The sequence below is a fragment of the Zonotrichia leucophrys genome, chromosome 4 (genome assembly GCF_028769735.1).
Source record: "Zonotrichia leucophrys gambelii isolate GWCS_2022_RI chromosome 4, RI_Zleu_2.0, whole genome shotgun sequence".
NCBI lineage: Eukaryota > Metazoa > Chordata > Aves > Passeriformes > Passerellidae > Zonotrichia > Zonotrichia leucophrys.
The window spans coordinates 6,757,674-6,776,529 of record NC_088173.1 but is presented as its reverse complement, the minus strand read 5'-3'; the positions used below and the strand labels follow the sequence as shown (position 1 = coordinate 6,776,529).

Here is an 18,856-nt window from a genome sequence, read left to right as displayed (position 1 = left end):
AGCTGCGGGTCTCCGCTAGGCAGGGAGGACCGGACCGGCTGCCCCTCGGAGAGTCGCCCTCTGAATAGCTTCAAAAATAGAAATATTTAAATGTATATGTGTAGCTTTAAACATGTATTTAACATTTTATACATTTTGCCTATTTATATTTACATGTATATGTACATACGTAAGGTCTATTTCATTTCCCTCTTTGGAGAAAAATACCAAATCAATGCCACCCTTTCTCGCATGCATGTTTCCCTTCTAGTAAAGGAGGCTCCACCTCTGCTAGGGATTGATTCGTCCAGCAGTTTTTAGGATAATTTATGAAGCAACCTGATGAGCCTATTGGGCGAGTTGCTCGGTCCTTGCAGAGTGGGTTTCTACCTGTTTGGGTGTTTTATTTTATTTTTTTCCCCCTTCCCCTCCCCTCCCTCTCCCTGCCGTGTGCCGGGGGGTGGTGGGATCGGTAGGGTCGCAATTTCCGAGGTTCTCCGGAGAAAACTCGGGCAAGGGAGAGCTCCTTCTCGCTCATGGATGCGTGGGGGGGCCCCGCGCCCCGCTGGATCCGCCGCCGCGGGGCCCGGCTGCTGCTGCTGCTGCTGACCGTGCGCCTGGGCAGCGGGTGAGTACGGCGGGAGCCGCGCCTGCCCCCGCCCGCCGGGACCGCTACCTGCGCATCGCGCCCCACCTGAGCCGGGGGCTCCGGGCGGGGGCAGGGGCGTGAGGGGCGGCGTGTTGTGCCGCCAAACTTCCACCAAAACCGTGTCGGTGCTGCCGCTGTGGCTCCCGCGGGCGATGCGGCGGGAGGCGGCTCCGGCAAAGTAAAACTTCAGCCGCATCCCACTTGTTCGCTGGGCGGGTTGGTGAGTGCAGGCTCGGCTCGGTGCTCGAAGAGTCCCCCCATGCCGAGGGCGGCCCGGAGCCCCGAGCTCCCCGCGGGGTGCCGCCCGTCCTCGCCGGCGGCTGCGGGGAGAGGGCCCGGGAGCGCGGCCGGCGCTGCCGCTCCTGCCGCTCCTGCGGCTGCTGGTGCGGGGCGGCCGCGGGACCCGTGCGGGGCACCCACAGCAGCAGTGGGACCCGTGCGGGGCCCCCGCACGGCGCCGGCTCCCGCCGCTGGGAGAGGGATCGGGCTCACGAGTGGAATGGAGCAGGGCAGCTGCTTGAGTCCCCGAAGTTGAAGAGGTTTTGAGGGAGAGTTAGAAAATTGAGCTGGAGACCTCTGAAGAAACAACAGTTTGGTACAGCTGTGTACATGTGTTATAAGTACCCATAACAACGAAGAGCAATGTGATAATTCAACTCCATTGATGATGCAGAACTAATGTGAGCCATTCCACAGGTTACACTCATAAAAAGCAGCACTTCAGGTATAAATAAAGGGTATTTGACTGTTGCTCAGTGTGTGTTTCTTTTAAATGAAAGACGAAGTTATCATTCTAGAGGATATAAAAATATGTAGTGTAAAGGCTAGCAAAAAAGAGAAAAAAAGGAAAAAAATCTATTAAACATTTTTAAAGTCCACCTAGACCCCCTCACCACACTGAATGATGTGTGAGGTATTTTGATCTCATCGCATCTCTCATCTTCAGAAGGCTTCTGTGTTATCCTAGTAGAAAAACCCCTGATTATACTTTTCTTAACCTGTGTCTTTTAAAACCTTGATAAATTATGGAAATGTTTTTCAAAGGCATTGATGAAAATGATACCAGTGCAGCTGTGCATCTTCAGAATGTTTCTTAATGATCGTAGTGTACCTCAGGTGTGAAAGAAATTATCAAGTGGTTTGAGAGAAAAGAATATGCATGCTAATTTATCAGTTCAAAGACTTTGTAACAAAGGAGGAGAACTAGCCGAAAAAAAAAAATTATTTTGCTTTGCTTGTCAGACTATGGTTGGGATTATAAAATTGGGTGCAGATTACCATGGCTGCATCTCATTAGCATTAAAATCTATAAATAAGTTGATAAGAAGTGAGAAAAAGAGGTAACTTATATGCATTGGTTTTTTTTCTGTGTTCCAGGACATCTCAGATAAAAGGGAACCTTTGGTATGAATATCTGTGTATCTGAATCAGCTGTTTTCAGCCTTGACTTTTTTTTCAGAGGCTACATGAAAAAATGGTGTTTGAAAGATTTCCCCCCCCCCTCCTATTTTTTCCTTTTAAGCGACCTCAAATGGACATGCGTTGCAGATCATGGTTCTCTGCTATGTAGTGCATTGCAATTCATGGGTACTTGCCTAGGACCTTTGGCACTCTTTAAAGTCTGCTACAAAGTAGGATGGAAATACTGTTTTTCTGCTTCTTTGGATGCCTCTCTATAGTTTCAGCCCAAGATTTTCCTTGAAGCTCAAACTAAAATACAGGAGTAATGCTTTTTCTCAAGAGTAAACCAGGCTGCACCAACTCTGCCAGTTTTTCTAAAACTATCTTGCAGGAGCCATTCTTTTCAACAGAAAGCCATATCCTTTTCAACAGATACTTTTAAAAGGATGCAAATTGCATCATTTTTAGTACGCATGTATACACAAAGTTCTTTGTGCTGAGTATGAATAAAGTTGCTTCAGCTGCAACAAATGGAGCTAAAGCCTAAGCAAAGGCACTGGAAGTTGAGCCCAACCAAGAGTTTATTCTATTAAGACACTGCCCCAAAAGCTGTTCCATGACATTACACCAAACTTCCCACAACAAAGTGTAGGAACTCTTTCCTATAAAGAAGTTGTTTACCTCCAGTTCTTCACCTTCAGCACTAACAGATCAGAATGGCCAATGCACTTGATTTAATTCCATGGGTCAGTATTTTGAAAGACTACTTTTGTCAATCTGAGAGACCTCTTCTATAGCAGAAATTGGGCTGTGAGCCTTTCTACAAGATATGTGCAGGGAAAGAGTACTTACCCAGCAGTTACTGCAGTCCTCAATGTCTGACAAACCCATTTTTCTTGTTGAATTCAAATAAACAGATAATTGATAGCCAGAGCATAAGAACTGACAATATAATTAATGTTATTTTCTCAGTTCCACCCATACAAGTACACCATAACTGTAACTTTTCTTCCAATTTATACTTCTTTAAATGGTATGTGCTGGTCAGCATGCCTAAAGGTATATTTTAAGCTTAACTTAATTTTGGCCATATCTTCCCTTTCAATTTGTAATCTGATGTTTTAAAAGCAATTATAAATGCTCTATTGAAATGCAACTGTCAGCAAGTACAAATGTCAAGTGATATTTTCTTTTCAAAGTATCTGTTAGGAAAATATATAATACAGCCTACGTTTTTCTCTCATATAAATTCCTGGATCAGAGTTAAGCCTGTCATAACAATGTTGGTTTCTTAGTGCTTGATAATAGTGATTTACTGTTTCATTTGAACATCTGTGATGTTTATTCATTATTATCCTCACTCTTATGTGCTTTGTTCATGATGTGACAACAAAGAACTTGTTATTCAGCAGTCCCAGTGATTTAAAATGCAGTTTATTTTATTGAAAGTTTGTTAATATTTTCTTTTGTTGGTATGAAGTTTAAAGAGACCTAACTATTGAGAAATACTTATAGTCTTTGCACATAATCTTCTTACAGTTTCAAGGAAACCTTCAAACTATGTCAAACTGTTAAGTAAAGAAAAGGCTCTCATCAAATTGAAACAAATTTTCATTTACTTTTAACTTTCTGTTTGTTAAACCTGCCTGATGTTAAAAAAGGCACCTTTGCTGCAAATTCAAGCCTTTTTGAGCTGGACAGAAAAGTTTACAGGTGAGCACTTGTTGAGCTTGTTCTTTTTCTGAATACAGAAGTCTATCTACAGAGCAGATTACAAGGGGATCATGAGAACAGTGAGGTGTTTTTTTTTCTTTGAAGCTCTAGACAGATTGTATTAATCTGGTTAAAACAGAACACCTAACATGTAGGACCACTTAAATGGACTAGGTATATGCACTGTTTGAAAGTGAGTTGCTTTGGTTTGGGCTGTCATACATATATATAAACTAAAAGAGTCATATGTGTTGAATTCACAGAAAACCAAAAGTGATTGTCTCAAACCCCTTTTTTGTAGTACCATTTATGGTAGAAGAGAGTAGCACTTTTTGAATTACCTGCACAACTTTCTTGCACTGCTCCCTAAATTGGTCATGTGCATGAGTAAAATAACAATATCATAACTTAGCTGGAAAAGAGCAGCAGAGACAAGTATAAATTACAAATGACTGTAACACACTGACAGGAACCTTTAAAGGCTGGTGGATGACAATGACACTAACTTTTATTTCTTAACAATTTCTCTGAATAGTAATAATTTGTACAGAGTAATTCAGATGCAACTGAATTAATCTGAAGATGACACAGAAGTCTTGATTTTGAATTTTTACTCATGCAAACATTACTTAAGACTGAAAATAATGTGGTGAGTTCAGTGGCCTACAGGCCTATGTAAAAAATTGATTATATATATATATACATATATTTATTTATTTATTTATTTATTTATTTATTTATAAACCTAAAATGGTAAATCATGGAGCAACACTGAACTAATAGAGGTAACTAGAGAGATTAGGAAGGTCATTGGAATTCATCAGAACAGAACTTACTTGAAAGAAGAGGGCAATTTCAGTGATATGGATTTGATGGAAATAAATAGTTTCTAAAATATACTTTAATTGGGGATTTTCCAGTCAGTATTTTCCAGTCAGAATTTTCCAGAATCTGTTGAGATAATCTGGTCTTATATAAGGATGTATAAGAGGCTAAACAAAACTGGAAAATTTACTCTGGTGCCTCTATCAGGTTTGCTCCTTCAGTTTAATTAAGTCTCTGCATACAGACTTGGTGAGGAGGAATCTGATGAAATATTACACAGTATTTCTAGTCTGAGGTTTCTCTGGCTTCCAGCCAGTGGATCTCCTGTTCCCAGTGGAACCTGCTACCCCTGGCTCAGGCACTGGATCCCCATGTGCATCTCTTTGAGGGGAAATCCACATCTTCTTTTATACTTCTGGTTCTGCAGGGTAGCCTCAAGGCATAGACCAATGGCTGCAGCTGCTCTTCAGGAGCAGAGTGTGGTCTGCATCCATCTGCTCTCCGACAAGATAACCAGTCATCAAAGCTCCTCCTTGTTCTGATTGCCTCTGCAAAGTTTTGCCCTGACAAGAACTCAGAGCATCTCAAGTGAATCTCGAAAATTCCTAAAGGAATCAGTGTTTTGATCAGAAAACATCCTGGTGTCTTTCTCTTTTCAGCCTAGTCTTTCATAATATGTTGTAGAAGCCTCCTCACATCAGAAGCTCCAGTGTGGTTAGATTCCAAGCAGTTGTTGCAGGATGAATGATCTAGTTCAAAATGAAACTTGTTTAAAAATGTGTCACAATTGGAGACACTCTGCAGTGTGGAAATGTCCACTGAATTGGGTTTAGCCATGCTGCAGTCATATGAATTAATCTTTGAAGCACATCCTTGGTAGGTGTAGTTTTAGAGATGACTTGATAGCCACTTACATTCTCCTCTCACATGAGTAAACTGAGATACCTGCATTTCTTCAGAAAATATTTCATTATTTGCTTGACCACTTTTAAGCGCTTTCCATTTTTTTGTCTGAAGAAGAGATACTGCTTCATACTGCTCAGATTCTGTCTCACAGGATTAGCTCCAATATTGTTCAGGTGTAACTCATGTTCTTTTGCCTTGGTTGTCAAATCCTTTTCTGTGTCACTGCATTCGTGTCTGGTAAGGTGTGAATGGCTAATTCTGTGTTTCTAAATTTATATGCAGCAATTTTTCTTTGTTTTAAGGAAGACAGACTTAGTGGATAGGAAAAATCTGAGGTAGAACAAAGGAGATACATCCTCTTTGGATTAAATTATTTGATGTCTCAAATAGATTGTTAGTCCTTTCCTTTAATATGGTTATCTTCTTGTTTAAGGCAATGTACCATGAGGGACTAAGTGTTATTATTATTAGTGGTAATGTAGTATTATTGTCCAATTTTTCTTTCTAAATAAAGTTTGACTGGATAGAATTTATACTAGTAAAAAAATGTAGCATTAAGTGTCCATTTAGGTGGTAAACTGTTAATGTAAGTCACAAAAAAATTTTTATTTCATTTTCTAATATTAAATTTGCATGACAGAATAAATTATGTAGATGATTTTTTTTTTAATAAAGTGTCCTCCTTGTTTTCTCTGGAGGAGAACAGTTCTTAATACCATCACCATACAGCCATTGGATATGGATTGGGTTGTGTTAGACCTGCTACAGGTGACCTATGGACCTGTACCTTAGGTTCTTGCTTTGCCAGTGAGGGCCATCCAGCTGATGGCCTGTGGGTTGTGTCCAGCAGGGGACAACGCTGACTACGAAAAATTTTAGTTACCATCTAACAAGAGGTGTAATTCTTCTGTTTGAAAGACATGTGTAATGTAATACACAACATCAGAGAAGACAATTTTGTGCATAGAGACAGCAAGCTTTTGATTATATGGTTTAGGTATTTCCATTAGTCCTTACAGAGTATATTCATCTCTCTATACAATTATTCATTAACTTAACTGACCTTTGGATTAGTCCATAATTGCCTAATTTTACACTAAAATTTCAGTAGAGCCTATTAATTATATTTCTAGTGGGTACATGTTGTCATTGCCTAGTTATTGTAGTTGCATGGCTTTTTCTGTAATTTCAAGCTGAATTTACTTATTTGCTGCAATTACAGTGTGCAATTCAATGGAAGTCTCTGGTTCTGTTGCTGCTTCAGTCCATGCATATTTATTTGGCTCTTGTGGGAGGAGGATGGCACCTGCTCACATGTGTAGCACAATTTGGAACTATTTCACAGAAGTTTGGTTTTGTGAAGGGTTGTAGTAGATTTCTTGTCACCTGAAGATTTTGCAGGAAATATATGATGAATTGTGTTAGATCAAATATTCAAATGGATATGCTGAAATACCATCAGCTTAAATGACTGAGAAAAAACCTTATAAGGGATTGCTCATTTGATATATTTTTTGAGATGCTGGTGATATTTTAAGGTAGAAAATTGACTTTGCAATTTGGTGAATTTTATAGTTAGTGTTGTATGGCATTTAATTAGGTTAACATCTTTTTTTGACGTTATGGTTCTCAGCATTCATTTATCAAAGGTTTGTTTTAAGTTTAGTTTAACTATGGAAAGTGTATCTTAGATCAAAGCACTTAGCCCATCAACAGTGTATTTGCTCATTTTGAATTTGATGGCAATTAACCTTTCATGAGTCAAGTGTAGATAATGTGTGAATGGTGTGCTGATGTGTGACACATGGATTTATGTGTTCCTGTCTTTGTGTCTTTGTGTGGGGATCAGTCTGAAACTTCCCGGAGATCTGGTACTGCCATGGTTAGTACGTGTTTCACATAGCCAGAGAAGTTATCAACACTGGGTCCTTCCTTAGCACTTTGGGGATATTTTGACCTTTGTTTAATACCTGTTGTCCCTCTTCAGTTATATCTACTTGTCCTGGGTTGACCATATGATGCTTTTATCCCCAATCGTCTCATTCTGTTTATGTTGAATAATAAGTTTTGCACCTTTAAGAGTGTTCCAGAGAGTGAAGAGTGGGGAGAGAAGAAGCATGCAGTTTGTTTCCAGACACTGTACTCCACTCCCCCACATTCCTCCTCCTGGACTCCTCCGCAGATAGACAGCGGGACAGAGCTCTTCTTTTGCTTTTTAGTTAGTGTTAGCTAGCTGAGGCAAAGAAGTTCCCTGGACTGTGTTTTTTTCTTTTCTTTGGACCTCTTGAAACCTGCTCTGGACTGAACACCCGGGAGAGCACCGGAGCTCACATCTCTGGCCCACTGGGCCAGGCCTGGCCTGCGACAATTCCAGCACCGGAGGGACTGATCAGAGACTGAGTGAGCTGCAACCCCGGGACAGGGTTTTCTCAGTTTGTCATCTCTTTTAGAGTCGCAAGGGGTCTCATTTTTTGATATGGTTTTGGTTTTATTGTTTAATAACCAGAGTTTTTCCCCCTTTCTCCAAGGAGGTATTTTTTCCCTCCCAGACCAGTGGTGGGGAGGGGCCGATTGGATCTCTTTTTCCCACCGGAGCTCCTTTGAGGGATTCTTCCCCAAATTTGCTCTAAACCTGGACACTACTTAGGTTCTATAATTTGCTTTGGTTATCCTTGTACTTTCTTTTCAAGTCTTCATTTGTTTCCTGCTGCTTTGTCTAGATGAACAGTGCTCTATGGCTGTTTACATTCTGGTTGTTTGATTGCGTGCTTTGGCCAAAACCCACAAAGAAGGTAAAACTTACCGACTGAGAAAACAAGATTCCACCTCAAGTCCTGTGTTCAGTTCCGGGCCCCTTCATTATCAGAAAAAAGGTGAGGTGTTGGAGTGTGTCCTAAGTAGGGCAATGGAGCTGGTGAAAGATCTAGAGGTTAAGTCCTATGAGGAGTGGCTGAGGGAGCTGGGGTTGTTTAGCCTGGAGAAAAGGAGTCTCAAGGGGCCCTTATCACTCACTCTCTACAACTGCCTGAAAGGAGGTTGTAAAGGTGGGGGTCAACCTCTTCAGGCAACTAGAGACAGGGCAAGAGGAAATGGCCTCAGGCTGTGACAGGGGAGGTTCAGGTTGGACATTGGGATGCGTTTGTTCCCAGAAAGCATTGGAGGGGGCTGAACAGGGTCATGGTAGAGTCACTATCCCTGGAGGTGTTCAAGAAACAACTCTGTGGCACTTGATGCCGTAGTCTAGTTGACAAGGTGATGATCAGTCAAAGGTTGCACTTAATGATCTGAGAGGTCTTTTCCAAACTAAATGGTTCCATGATTCTGTGAAAAGACATCATACAACATGTTCTTCGAGTTTGTAATCAGAAGACAAAATAATTGCTGCAAGGGAAGAGAAGTGAGAACTGTGCCCTGTTTCCTCCTTTGTCTGGGGTGGAGCAAGAACTCCTCAGAGCATCAGGAATAATGATTTTATTATAAAATGTTTCTTAAAGACATTTTTTTTCCATTTTGAAATATTACTATTTTACCAAATTTGTATGTTTGCAGACAGGGCTGCTGTTCTGAGGGAGCAGGAGATCCTGGGGTAATATGTTGACAGGAATATTATAAAGTCATCAAGGATGAGTGCTAAAATCCTGCACCTGAATGGAAAATCCCCCTCAGCAGGACTGGAGCTAGCTAGCTGGGGAGCAGCTCTTCCAGAAGGACCTGGAGTTGCTGTTGGAGAGCATGGCATCTTGGCACAGCAGACTCCTGGGCTATGGGATCAGGTACACATTCAGGAAGGTGAGGAAATTGACTGTCTCCCTCAGCTCAGCCCTTGTGAAACTGCATGTAGATACTGCATCCAGTTCAGGGTTTAAAGTGGAGGGAGCTCAGGAGAGGATACCAAGGGGGTCAAGCAGGAGCACCTGTCCCTAAGAGGCAAGGGCTGATCTGACTGGAGAAAAGATGACTTGGTGTGGATTCAGCATCAGTCCCCAGCATTTACTGGGAGACAATCCAGAAAACAGAGGTAGGCACTTCCTAGTGGTGCATGGTAAGAAAATGAGAAACAACAGTGATGAATTCCAACAGTGAAATCTGTACTAGATATAAAGAAAAAATTACTAGAAAGATAATTAAACAGCAGAACAAGATATCCAGTGAAGGTTTGGGATGTCTTTCCATGGAATTTTTATATACCAGCTGGATTAGGCAAGCACCCTAGTCTAAATTCAGATTCGGCCCTTTGACTAGAAGTAAACTTCTTAAGATTCCTTCTAAATTTATGTGAAAACTAGTAATTTCTCTGGAAAATTACAGAAATCAGCTTGTATTTTTTGTTTTGTTTTGCTCTGTGTGCAAAATTGTTGCTCTCTATTGTGTGGCACAAAAAGAGAATTGTAGAAACAGGTAGTTTTCTGCCTCAGGTCTCCACAACTGAGTATTTTTGTCATCACATATGGAGATAAAGACATGGTCAAAGTAAGATTGCTATATTAATCAAGCTGAATATGTTTGAGAATCCAGCAGCTCTGAAGTGGTACAGAGAATTACCTGTACTTGGCTACAGAGATGTGAGAAAAATTGTCAATTGATTTCTGGGCTGCAGCTTGATAGGAGTAGAGGCAGCAGTTATACTGGTCTGACCATATCAGTCTTTGGATGAACTTTCAAGGAGAGAAGATAAACTTTGTGTTATGTTAGAAGACTGATGGATAAAGAATATCTGAGATACTTTGAGTCTTTATGACAATTTAGTGAGATCTCTAAAATCCATTTGAATTAATAGCATTTGACCAGTGTTATTTCAAACAGCATGCCGCATTACGTGAAAATTGACTTGGAGAAGAGCAATTTGTGTGGATCTCAGAACAAAATTGTTCTCTCAGAAGATAGCTTTAATAGTATCTGTTCCTCTTGTTAAAAATCCACGTTTCTATAAATATTTTTGTCAGATTGTGCCTTTATTCAGTGCTCAGAGTTAAGTCTGGTTGTATTGTTCAGTAATTTTGAATTAGTTTTTGATATGTAAGTGTCACAAAGATGTTGAAGATTTTATGAGAAATGTGATAATGCTTTTAAGTGAAGGTATCACTTTTTTTTAAAAGATTAAAGAGATTAAAATTAGTTGGACTGAAGTTATTGTCTGTTGGAGAAAATGTTTAATATCTTTCAGAGATGTGCTTCAAAGATGTAACGACTCAAAAGATCTTAATCATCCAGTACTTGTGATATGTATGAAGATATCACAAGGTTAATAGTCCGAGCACTCAGATACATAGGCAACAATTTTTACAGGGATTGAACACCAGAGATGCATTTTTTTATTCTGTTATTGCTATGATTGTTCATTTTTTTGCAAAAAAGCTTGTTTAATACCAAGTGAACTTCTCCATGGAGCTTATACTTCTAATCTAGTGTTCAAATATTTCTGTGTAGGAATTCCTAATATTTTTTCCACACTTTTCCCTGATAATTAATGTCCAAATTAACCCCTTCAGTAAACAACAAGGAAGAAGAATGGAAAGAAGAAGCAGGGCAGGAAATTATAAACAGCCAGACAAAAATGAAATAAAACAAATAGCACAAAGCACTATGTGTATTCAGAAGAAGAATCAACCTAACAGTATGTGGTAGGTGTACTGGAGAAAAGATACAGGGAATAAGGAAAACATACTTCAGTGGGAGAGAGAAATACATTTTGACACACAAAAGAATATGCCCAAGTCTGGCAAGGCAGAAAGGGGGGGAAATTGATGAAAACGTTGGAGATGGAATAGATGGGGGGAAAAGAGATTTTTGTCAAGAGAATGTAAACCACTTTGGGAAGGATAAAGAGGAAGGACTATAATATCAGTGGCTGTATATCCCACAGGATTACCAGGAGTAAGTAGTGCTTTTTGGACACATATTTTCAGTAGCTGTATTTTTTTGCTTGTGGTTACTTTTATTTTCCCAGAAAATTTCTGTGACACATAAAGCATATCAGTGAAGATGCTGATGATGAAATACAAGAGTTCACTTCCACAGTAACGGAACTGATGACTATGAAGTCAGCCGTAAAGTCTAAAAGATAAGTCTTGAGAGATGAGTCTTGAGAGTGAATGCTTTAAACTGTTCACTACTGACAGCTAGCAGTGATAGTGAGCTTCCAAGTCTTTTCTAGAAAAATGAAATTGAGTTCTATTTTATGAGTCATGATTATGAGGCCCTAATTATTTTTTCTATTTGAGAGTAGTATTTGCATACCTGAAGGAGTGCTGCTAAATTCTGAGCTTATGAGGGTACTACGAGTCTGTCTGACATCCTTCCATGTTTTATCTTAAGAAGATTCAAGAACATATGCAAATATATAATTTAAATTTCTGACATGAGAGTAATTATTCATTTCACATTGAAGTTGCATTTTTCTCTGTATATAAGGAACTTTGCTCTGCTTCAGGCATTTCTTAAACTTATCATCCTGCCAGAGTTCCGATTTTCATCTACACCTGGTCCTATGCCCTGGTCATTCACATGGCACAATTAAGTACTTGCATTTGTGTCTTCTGAGCTAGAATCATCACCAGCCTCTTTACAAATGTCTGACTCTGGACATAGGTGTGTCAGTGACCATATTTAGCTTTTCAGCAGAGCTTTAGGTCTTTTTTCTTGTGTGGAATTTGGCTAGTTCAGGTGAGCTCTGACCTCACATTGATGGGGCCATGAAATAAATACACTTTACCACATACAAGCATACAGTGCTTGGTGTTCTGGAGCAAGCTAGTGTCTGGTTAGATGATCTGTTGAAAAACTTCCCTGTCTTGACTGACTTGTTATGAAGGCCAGTATTATTGTTTACAAAGTAATCTGTCATGTTAATACTTCAAGAAATATTTTTTTAAATTTGTTTCTTGGGGTTTTTTAAGTAATACAAAATAAAGGTTAAATTGTATTATATTTAGACAAAGGATGTATCCTGGGGAGCACAGGCAGTGAATAACAGCTGTCTTATGGCATATTTCATCATTTAGGTAAGTGTCACTGTGCCCTACTCCTGTGTTGGTAAAACTCCTGAAGCAACTGAAGATCCTCACGTAAATGAAGTAACTCAACTAACCTTACTGTTTTCATTCACATATGTAAGGCAACAAGGAGAGAAGTGTATTTATTTTAGCTCTCTCAGCATGGAAATTATCTGAAACATTCACTTTCCTCCTTATTTATTTATTAAATAATAATCAGAGTATTTCTTCTACAGAAGGATCACTACCTCCAAATAGACGAGGCCCCTGTGAAATTTGTCTGAACCTCACAGGTACCAAGAGCTTGACTGAGTTGCTTCTGCACAAACTTAAAGCTTCAGCAGAGATAACTCAGGTTCCTTGACAAGTGTCTACTTTTCCAGAGATCTACAGGTTCCCTATAAATCAGCCCATCTTGGAAGACTGGATATCCTTCCGTGTGCTGGATAGGAATAGGAGCCTGGGAATGGACAACTAAATTGATGCTTAGCTATATTTAAATTCTCTCACTTATGACATTGACATGCGTGATGCAAGTAGCAGTCAGAACAGTTTCCCTATATTAGTTTTTCTTCCAGTTCATTGCATAACTTGACAGATGTTAATTGCAGCACAAAGGTCACCTGACTGATTTTTCTCGTATTTAAAGGAGAACAAAAACCTATGATATTAGTGTCTGAAGAGAAGCACGTTGCCTGATGTTGAAAAGACTTATTTAGTCTTTAGTCACTTGTGCCCAGAGATTTATTAGTCATGGTAATGTCTCCAATTAGTTGAAGGACAGAGAGCAAAATGGGGGCACTTTTTGCCTAATTGCTGGTAGCTGTGTACATGCAGTTTACTGTTGAGTTTATGAGGGTAGCTGAAGTGTTGTAACAACAAGCATCTTAAGAGGTGAGGTCTCTTTCTTATTTATAAAATCATTAAAATCAGAATTAGCGCCTGCATTATTAGACATGAAGTTGCACTGTGCCATGGAACAGAAATGTTTCAATGTTTGATGATGTATTTTTGTTCTCAATCATAATCTCTCCAGACATTCTGAAAAAGACGGTGAGTGAACTTAGCTGGAACAAATACATTTTACAGTAAATGGAGAGATGATCAAGTATTATGTTCTGTGTATAGTGAAATAACCTTTAGATGAACTTGGAAAGGAAAAGAATTCCTCTTTAATTAAGTTTGCCTTTCCTTCTTGGGGTTGTGAAAGAGACAGGATAGTGCTACCATTAAAATGGGAGTGGAGTTAATTAGCATTAATCTTCATGGGTTTTTCAGATTTATTTTAATGGCAAAGAAGTAAAAAGGTCCTCAGCCCAAGTTAACTGTCATTAAATAATTGAATGGCATACCTGAATTTAACATTTTATTTTCTGGTTTAGAATGAAGTTTGCTGCCTTCTGTTTTTCCTTCTATCCCATTCCAAATTCTGGAGAAAATGCTGGAGATACACAAAAACTTGGGAAAGGATTAACAGTTTTGACCCATCTTGTTTTCTAAAGTGAATGTTTCTTTATAGAACATGGCCTAGCAAGGTCAATTAAGTGATAACACCGTCTCAACTGATCCTGCAGACTTTTTACATCTGAAGGGATTTCTATCTTTAAAACAAACTAATTAAAATCTCTTTAGCATGACAAATGTTTATCATGACAAATCTGTTTAGCATATTGGTAATTCAGATTCCTGGAGGTGAATATGGACACAGTGCCTGTCCTGTTGCCTTCACATGACTAGGTGCTCTTTTGAGGGAGCTTTGTGCAACTCCCCCCAAAACCGACTGGGTTGACAATTCAAGTTGGCAGGTGGTGTGCTCTGTTTCACTGAAGGGTTTACAAAAGACTTTCTGTATATTCTGGTCACTTCCTCCTTCCATCCAGTGTCATTCATTCTTTCCACAGTCTTGTTGCTGCACGTCAGTGGCTGTGGTTTAGGAATCAGAACTGTAGAACCGGGTTCCATCAGCATTTCAGAGATACTGCAGTCTTTACTGCACACTTGGTGATCTTGGGCACATTTTAAAGACAAGTTTAAAAGATGATAGTCAGGTAGTGAGATGGGTTAATCTCAGTCAAGCACCTCTGAAAAGGCTGGTAAGAGAGGAATAGAGTGAGAATAGCTGTTTTCACCTTGAAGAACAGCAATAATTCAGGTATTCCACATTTGGTTACATTATTATCTGATTCATGTTGGTTTCTTTGCCATTTTATCAAATGGGTTAGTGAGTCACAAGCTCTTGTTGGCCTTGTACTAGTGTAGAAAACAATTGTGTTTCTTTTTGTGCAGTTGGCACTTTTTTCAGTGTACAGTATTTCCAAGATAAAATCAATTAGTTCTGTGTAAATAGTCAGAAATGCGCATTTTAAACCAATACTTGTCAGACACCAAGTAAAGAAATGTTGCCTCTAATAAAACTGTCTTCTTGTATGGATTTATTTACTGGTGCCTGGAAAATCGCTCAGATGTTGGGATGGAATTTTTCCTTTTCCCGTGGAATTGCATTAATAGCTTTCTGTAAGCTACCATTGTATACCTATTTGTAGTTCAGAGTTTTAAAATTGGAGGAGGACCAGAGATACTCCAATTAAGTAAGACAAAAAGTGAAAAAATGAAAAGTGAAAATCTGAAATCTGTTTTTATTTGCATCTTTCTTCTTGTTAATTCCTGGTTTATTTAAATATATTAAATTATAGAAAAGAGCCAAGTGGAGATCAGGTTGCTCAGAGAGGTTGTGCAGCTTCCATTTTTGGATGTCTGGAATAGCCAACCTGACCAAGCCATGAGCAACCTGCTGTGACCTCAGAGCAAGCCCTGCTTTGAGCAGGAGTCTGGACTAGAGAGACCTCTCATGATCTCTTTCTGACGTGATTTGTCCTGTGAATCTATAAATAAAATTAAGGACTCTTGGAAATGTCAAGATATTCAAGTGACTGTGAGTTGAGGTGTTGTGGTTGTAACTCCTATTTGGTTTAGGTGGTCATGGTATGACCTCTTGTACTTTCCATTTTGGCTGTTCTTAATAGCATTGTGGAAAAAACTTTAAAGAAGAACAAAGTAGAGTCATAATCACTTCAAATTTTCTGCAAATAATTGGGCTGACCCAGAGAATCAGGTGCCCTGTATATGTAAGGAACTCTGTTAATTTCACTATACTTTCTACTGTTTATGGGATGGAAGACAAAAAGAAGAAGGTCAGTTTTGTGGCGGTTATGTGTCTTTCCTTAGAGATCTAGTTATAAATTAACTTTTAACTCCTCATCATCTTAATGCCTCTGGGAAAAGCCTGGGATTGCCTTTTCACTCTGAGCAACTGTAAGCTAATTTATAAAGTAATTAGATGCCAAAAAGTGCAAGCAGATCATAAATAGATATAATAATAATAATAAAGAAGCTGTATGGCAACAATGCATGAAAGAAACAGGTAGCTCTGAGGGAGAAAGAGTGTACATTTATGAAACTTAACTTCCTAGTTTTAGTGCTCCCATTAGTGGGATCCTGCTAATGGGAAATGTTAAATATTTAATATCTGACATTTCTCTATGTAGTGCAGTAAAGATTAAGTATTTTATGGTGCATTTCAATTTAAAAGAATGAAAGCACTTTTCAGGCTGTTACAGGGAAGCTGTCAGTGAGCCTTGTATTTAGACTGCGTATTACTTTCTGCTATAATAGACTCTTTCAACTTGTTTGCAGCAAGCTAGGTATGAAAGCTCTGATATCTGAACAGTGGTTTTTGTTCATCCTCTGGAAGCCTATTGAGCTGTGGCAAGGTTTCCTTTCCCAAATTAAGCAGGCATGCCAAAACCACTGAGAGTTTCCACGGCCATGACAGTTTTGATTTTCAGTGAGACTTGCTAGTGTTATCCAAGAGGTGATGCAAGGCCTTTCTATTACAGACTGGTTTGAGGCATTTCCACAAAGGATTGCAATAAAAGGCAGGCATGCCTTACCTCACTCTGTCCTTTCCTGACTTTTTCTGTCCTTTCTTCACATGGAGCATAGTGGTGGTCGTCTTTCCTGCAGTAAATTTGCTGAAAATTTCCACTCTTAGTTTTGAGGGCAGCATATGTCTGTGTAATTTAGAAGCCCTTAATAAAGCAGTAACATTTTTAGTTTTGGTATACAATGTGAATTGTCACAAGGATAGTAATTTAATTCTTTTCTTTTACTGGAATATTGTGCTTGTGTTAACATTGGATCTGATTTATAGGGGCTGCATATTTTCTGTAATTGCTGGCCAGTGCCCATTTGTGAAGGTAGGTTGTGTGACTTAGTTACTGCTGTAAGTCTCAAGCAGTTTGCCTGACCTCAAGCCCATAGCATTTCCTTGAAATAAACTAGATGAGTAATATAGATAGCAGTTTTTAGCACTGGAGGAATATTGAAGTCCATCCTCATTTGATTGAAATGGAAAGAAAACTACTTTCAGGCATTCTTTGACCTTTTGGTGATATCTGAGTGAATTTGCAGATGCAACCAAGGTATTGCAATTTTTTTAATGATCTAGGGATTCACTATCTATTGCTGCTTATCTAATTAAAAGATAGGTAATAAATGAATATGTAATTATTTTCCTTGTACAATTGTTTCATCTTGATAAAATAGGTAGCTAATAAATGATCTGAAAATGGAGTACCATTCCTTTCAGTTGACTATACCATGTACACATTCAGAGACGTAATTGGCATATGTCTGCAGCTTCTGCTTCTCCTAATGCTTAGTTGTAGCACATGGATGTAATGTTTGTTTGCTTAAAATGTGAATGGAGTTTAATCAGAATGCAAGTCTTATTTTTTTACATCATGCAACAGAGTCTACTAGGAAAGAGATTCTGTTGATGCTTTTTTAAGTAGCATACAGTAGGTATGCTATTATGAAGATTAAGCATCTCTTAGAAATATCAGCAGCATTGCTTGAGAAAGAAATGCATGTAGGGGAAAGCTTTGGAATTATACTTTTGTTTTAAAACAGGAAAAGTGTGACAGTAAACTGATGCCTGCTGCTGCCTTTGTGGGTTTGACTCATGGCTTGAATTTTTCTATATGGGTGATGTGTAAATGCCTCTATTAACAGTTATACTCTCCACCATCATAAAACAAAATGTTGGTAAATATTTTTATATATATATATATATATTGTAAATAAGGGCTGGCTTCTTTCTTTTGGCACCAGAATGCATTTGTGTTTGCACAAACTATTCTAAATGGTGTTCAATATTGTTATCTCTTTCTTCTCCAACTCTTGTGTATTCAGTTTCACCATGTCTTGTGTTTTTCCCAATTTTGGTTTCTTTTATCACGCAACATAGAGCTGATAAAGCAGATGATGAGGATGATGAAGATCTAATGGTGAATAAAACATGGGTCCTTGCACCAAAGATTCATGGTGGTGATGTAACTCACATCCTGGACTCCTTACTTCAAGGATATGACAATAAGCTTCGGCCAGATATTGGGGGTAAGCTCATAAAATGATTCAGTTTACTTGAAAATGTGAACTAGAGATGGTGTGCATTTTGTCAAATATGGCAAAACTATGCTTGTTTCAATATTTAAAACTCAATATGGCAAGCTAAATATAAGAGTAATAAAATACAGTCATTTTTCTGGAACTAGTAAAAAATTGTTCTATGCAAGATAAGACCTCATCTTCTATTTATAATATTTTTTTCTTATGGAAGGTAATGGTTTTGGGGGACAGTGAGCAATCTGTAATTAATCACTGAAAGGCAATTATAATTTTCTTTGTTTAACTAAGATCTTCTGTCAGAAAGAACTGTCGATATAAACCAGCCATGGCCATTTCAAGAATTGATCCTAAGTCTTTAGGATTTCATTAAAGCATTATCCCTAGAAATTTTATTCTTACTCTGTGAAATTCATTGTGTCTATTTTGAGCAAATATAGCTCAACTCAATTGTCTTCTTCCCTTAGCTAAGATTTTGAAAAAAAACCCAGGAGTCTAAAAATATAGGACCCATTTTTAAGTGGAATATAGGAAGGAAAACTGCATTGCTATAGATCAAACTTTGCAGCTATATGAAGGCAATTTTGTCTTTCAATAGTCAAAGCATCAATTTGCATATAACTATTAAGCATAAATATTTGGAAGAATCATGTTTTGAAAACATGTAATACATGAAACCTTGCCAGCTCCTTGCATGCAGGATCAAATAAAAAAGCAATATATTTTCTCTGAGTTTGTTTCCTGAAATGTGAAGGAAGAGGTGGAGGACATAAGTATTTGTGATGTACCTGGCACTCCTTATCAAAGGAATGCCATGTAAGTCTGTAAGCTCTTTATACTTTAAACAGCACAACAATCTAGACCTGTTTCATTTATGTAGGGGAAGAAAAAGACACAATCTCAAATTATGCATCTTCCTTTGAAA

General features: G+C 38.7%; 1 protein-coding gene across 1 annotated transcript in view; it reads left to right on the top strand.

Moving 5' to 3' along the window:
* Positions 1-251: 251 nt before the first annotated feature.
* GABRG1 (gamma-aminobutyric acid type A receptor subunit gamma1) overlaps positions 252-18,856 on the top strand; it is a 58,879-nt gene continuing 40,274 nt past the window's right edge. Inside the window, exons 1-2 of the mRNA XM_064710338.1 lie at positions 252-607; positions 17,774-17,922. Of these exons, the coding sequence (XP_064566408.1) occupies positions 516-607; positions 17,774-17,922 (241 nt within the window). The 5' untranslated portion in view covers positions 252-515. The remainder of the gene's footprint in view (positions 608-17,773; positions 17,923-18,856) is intronic.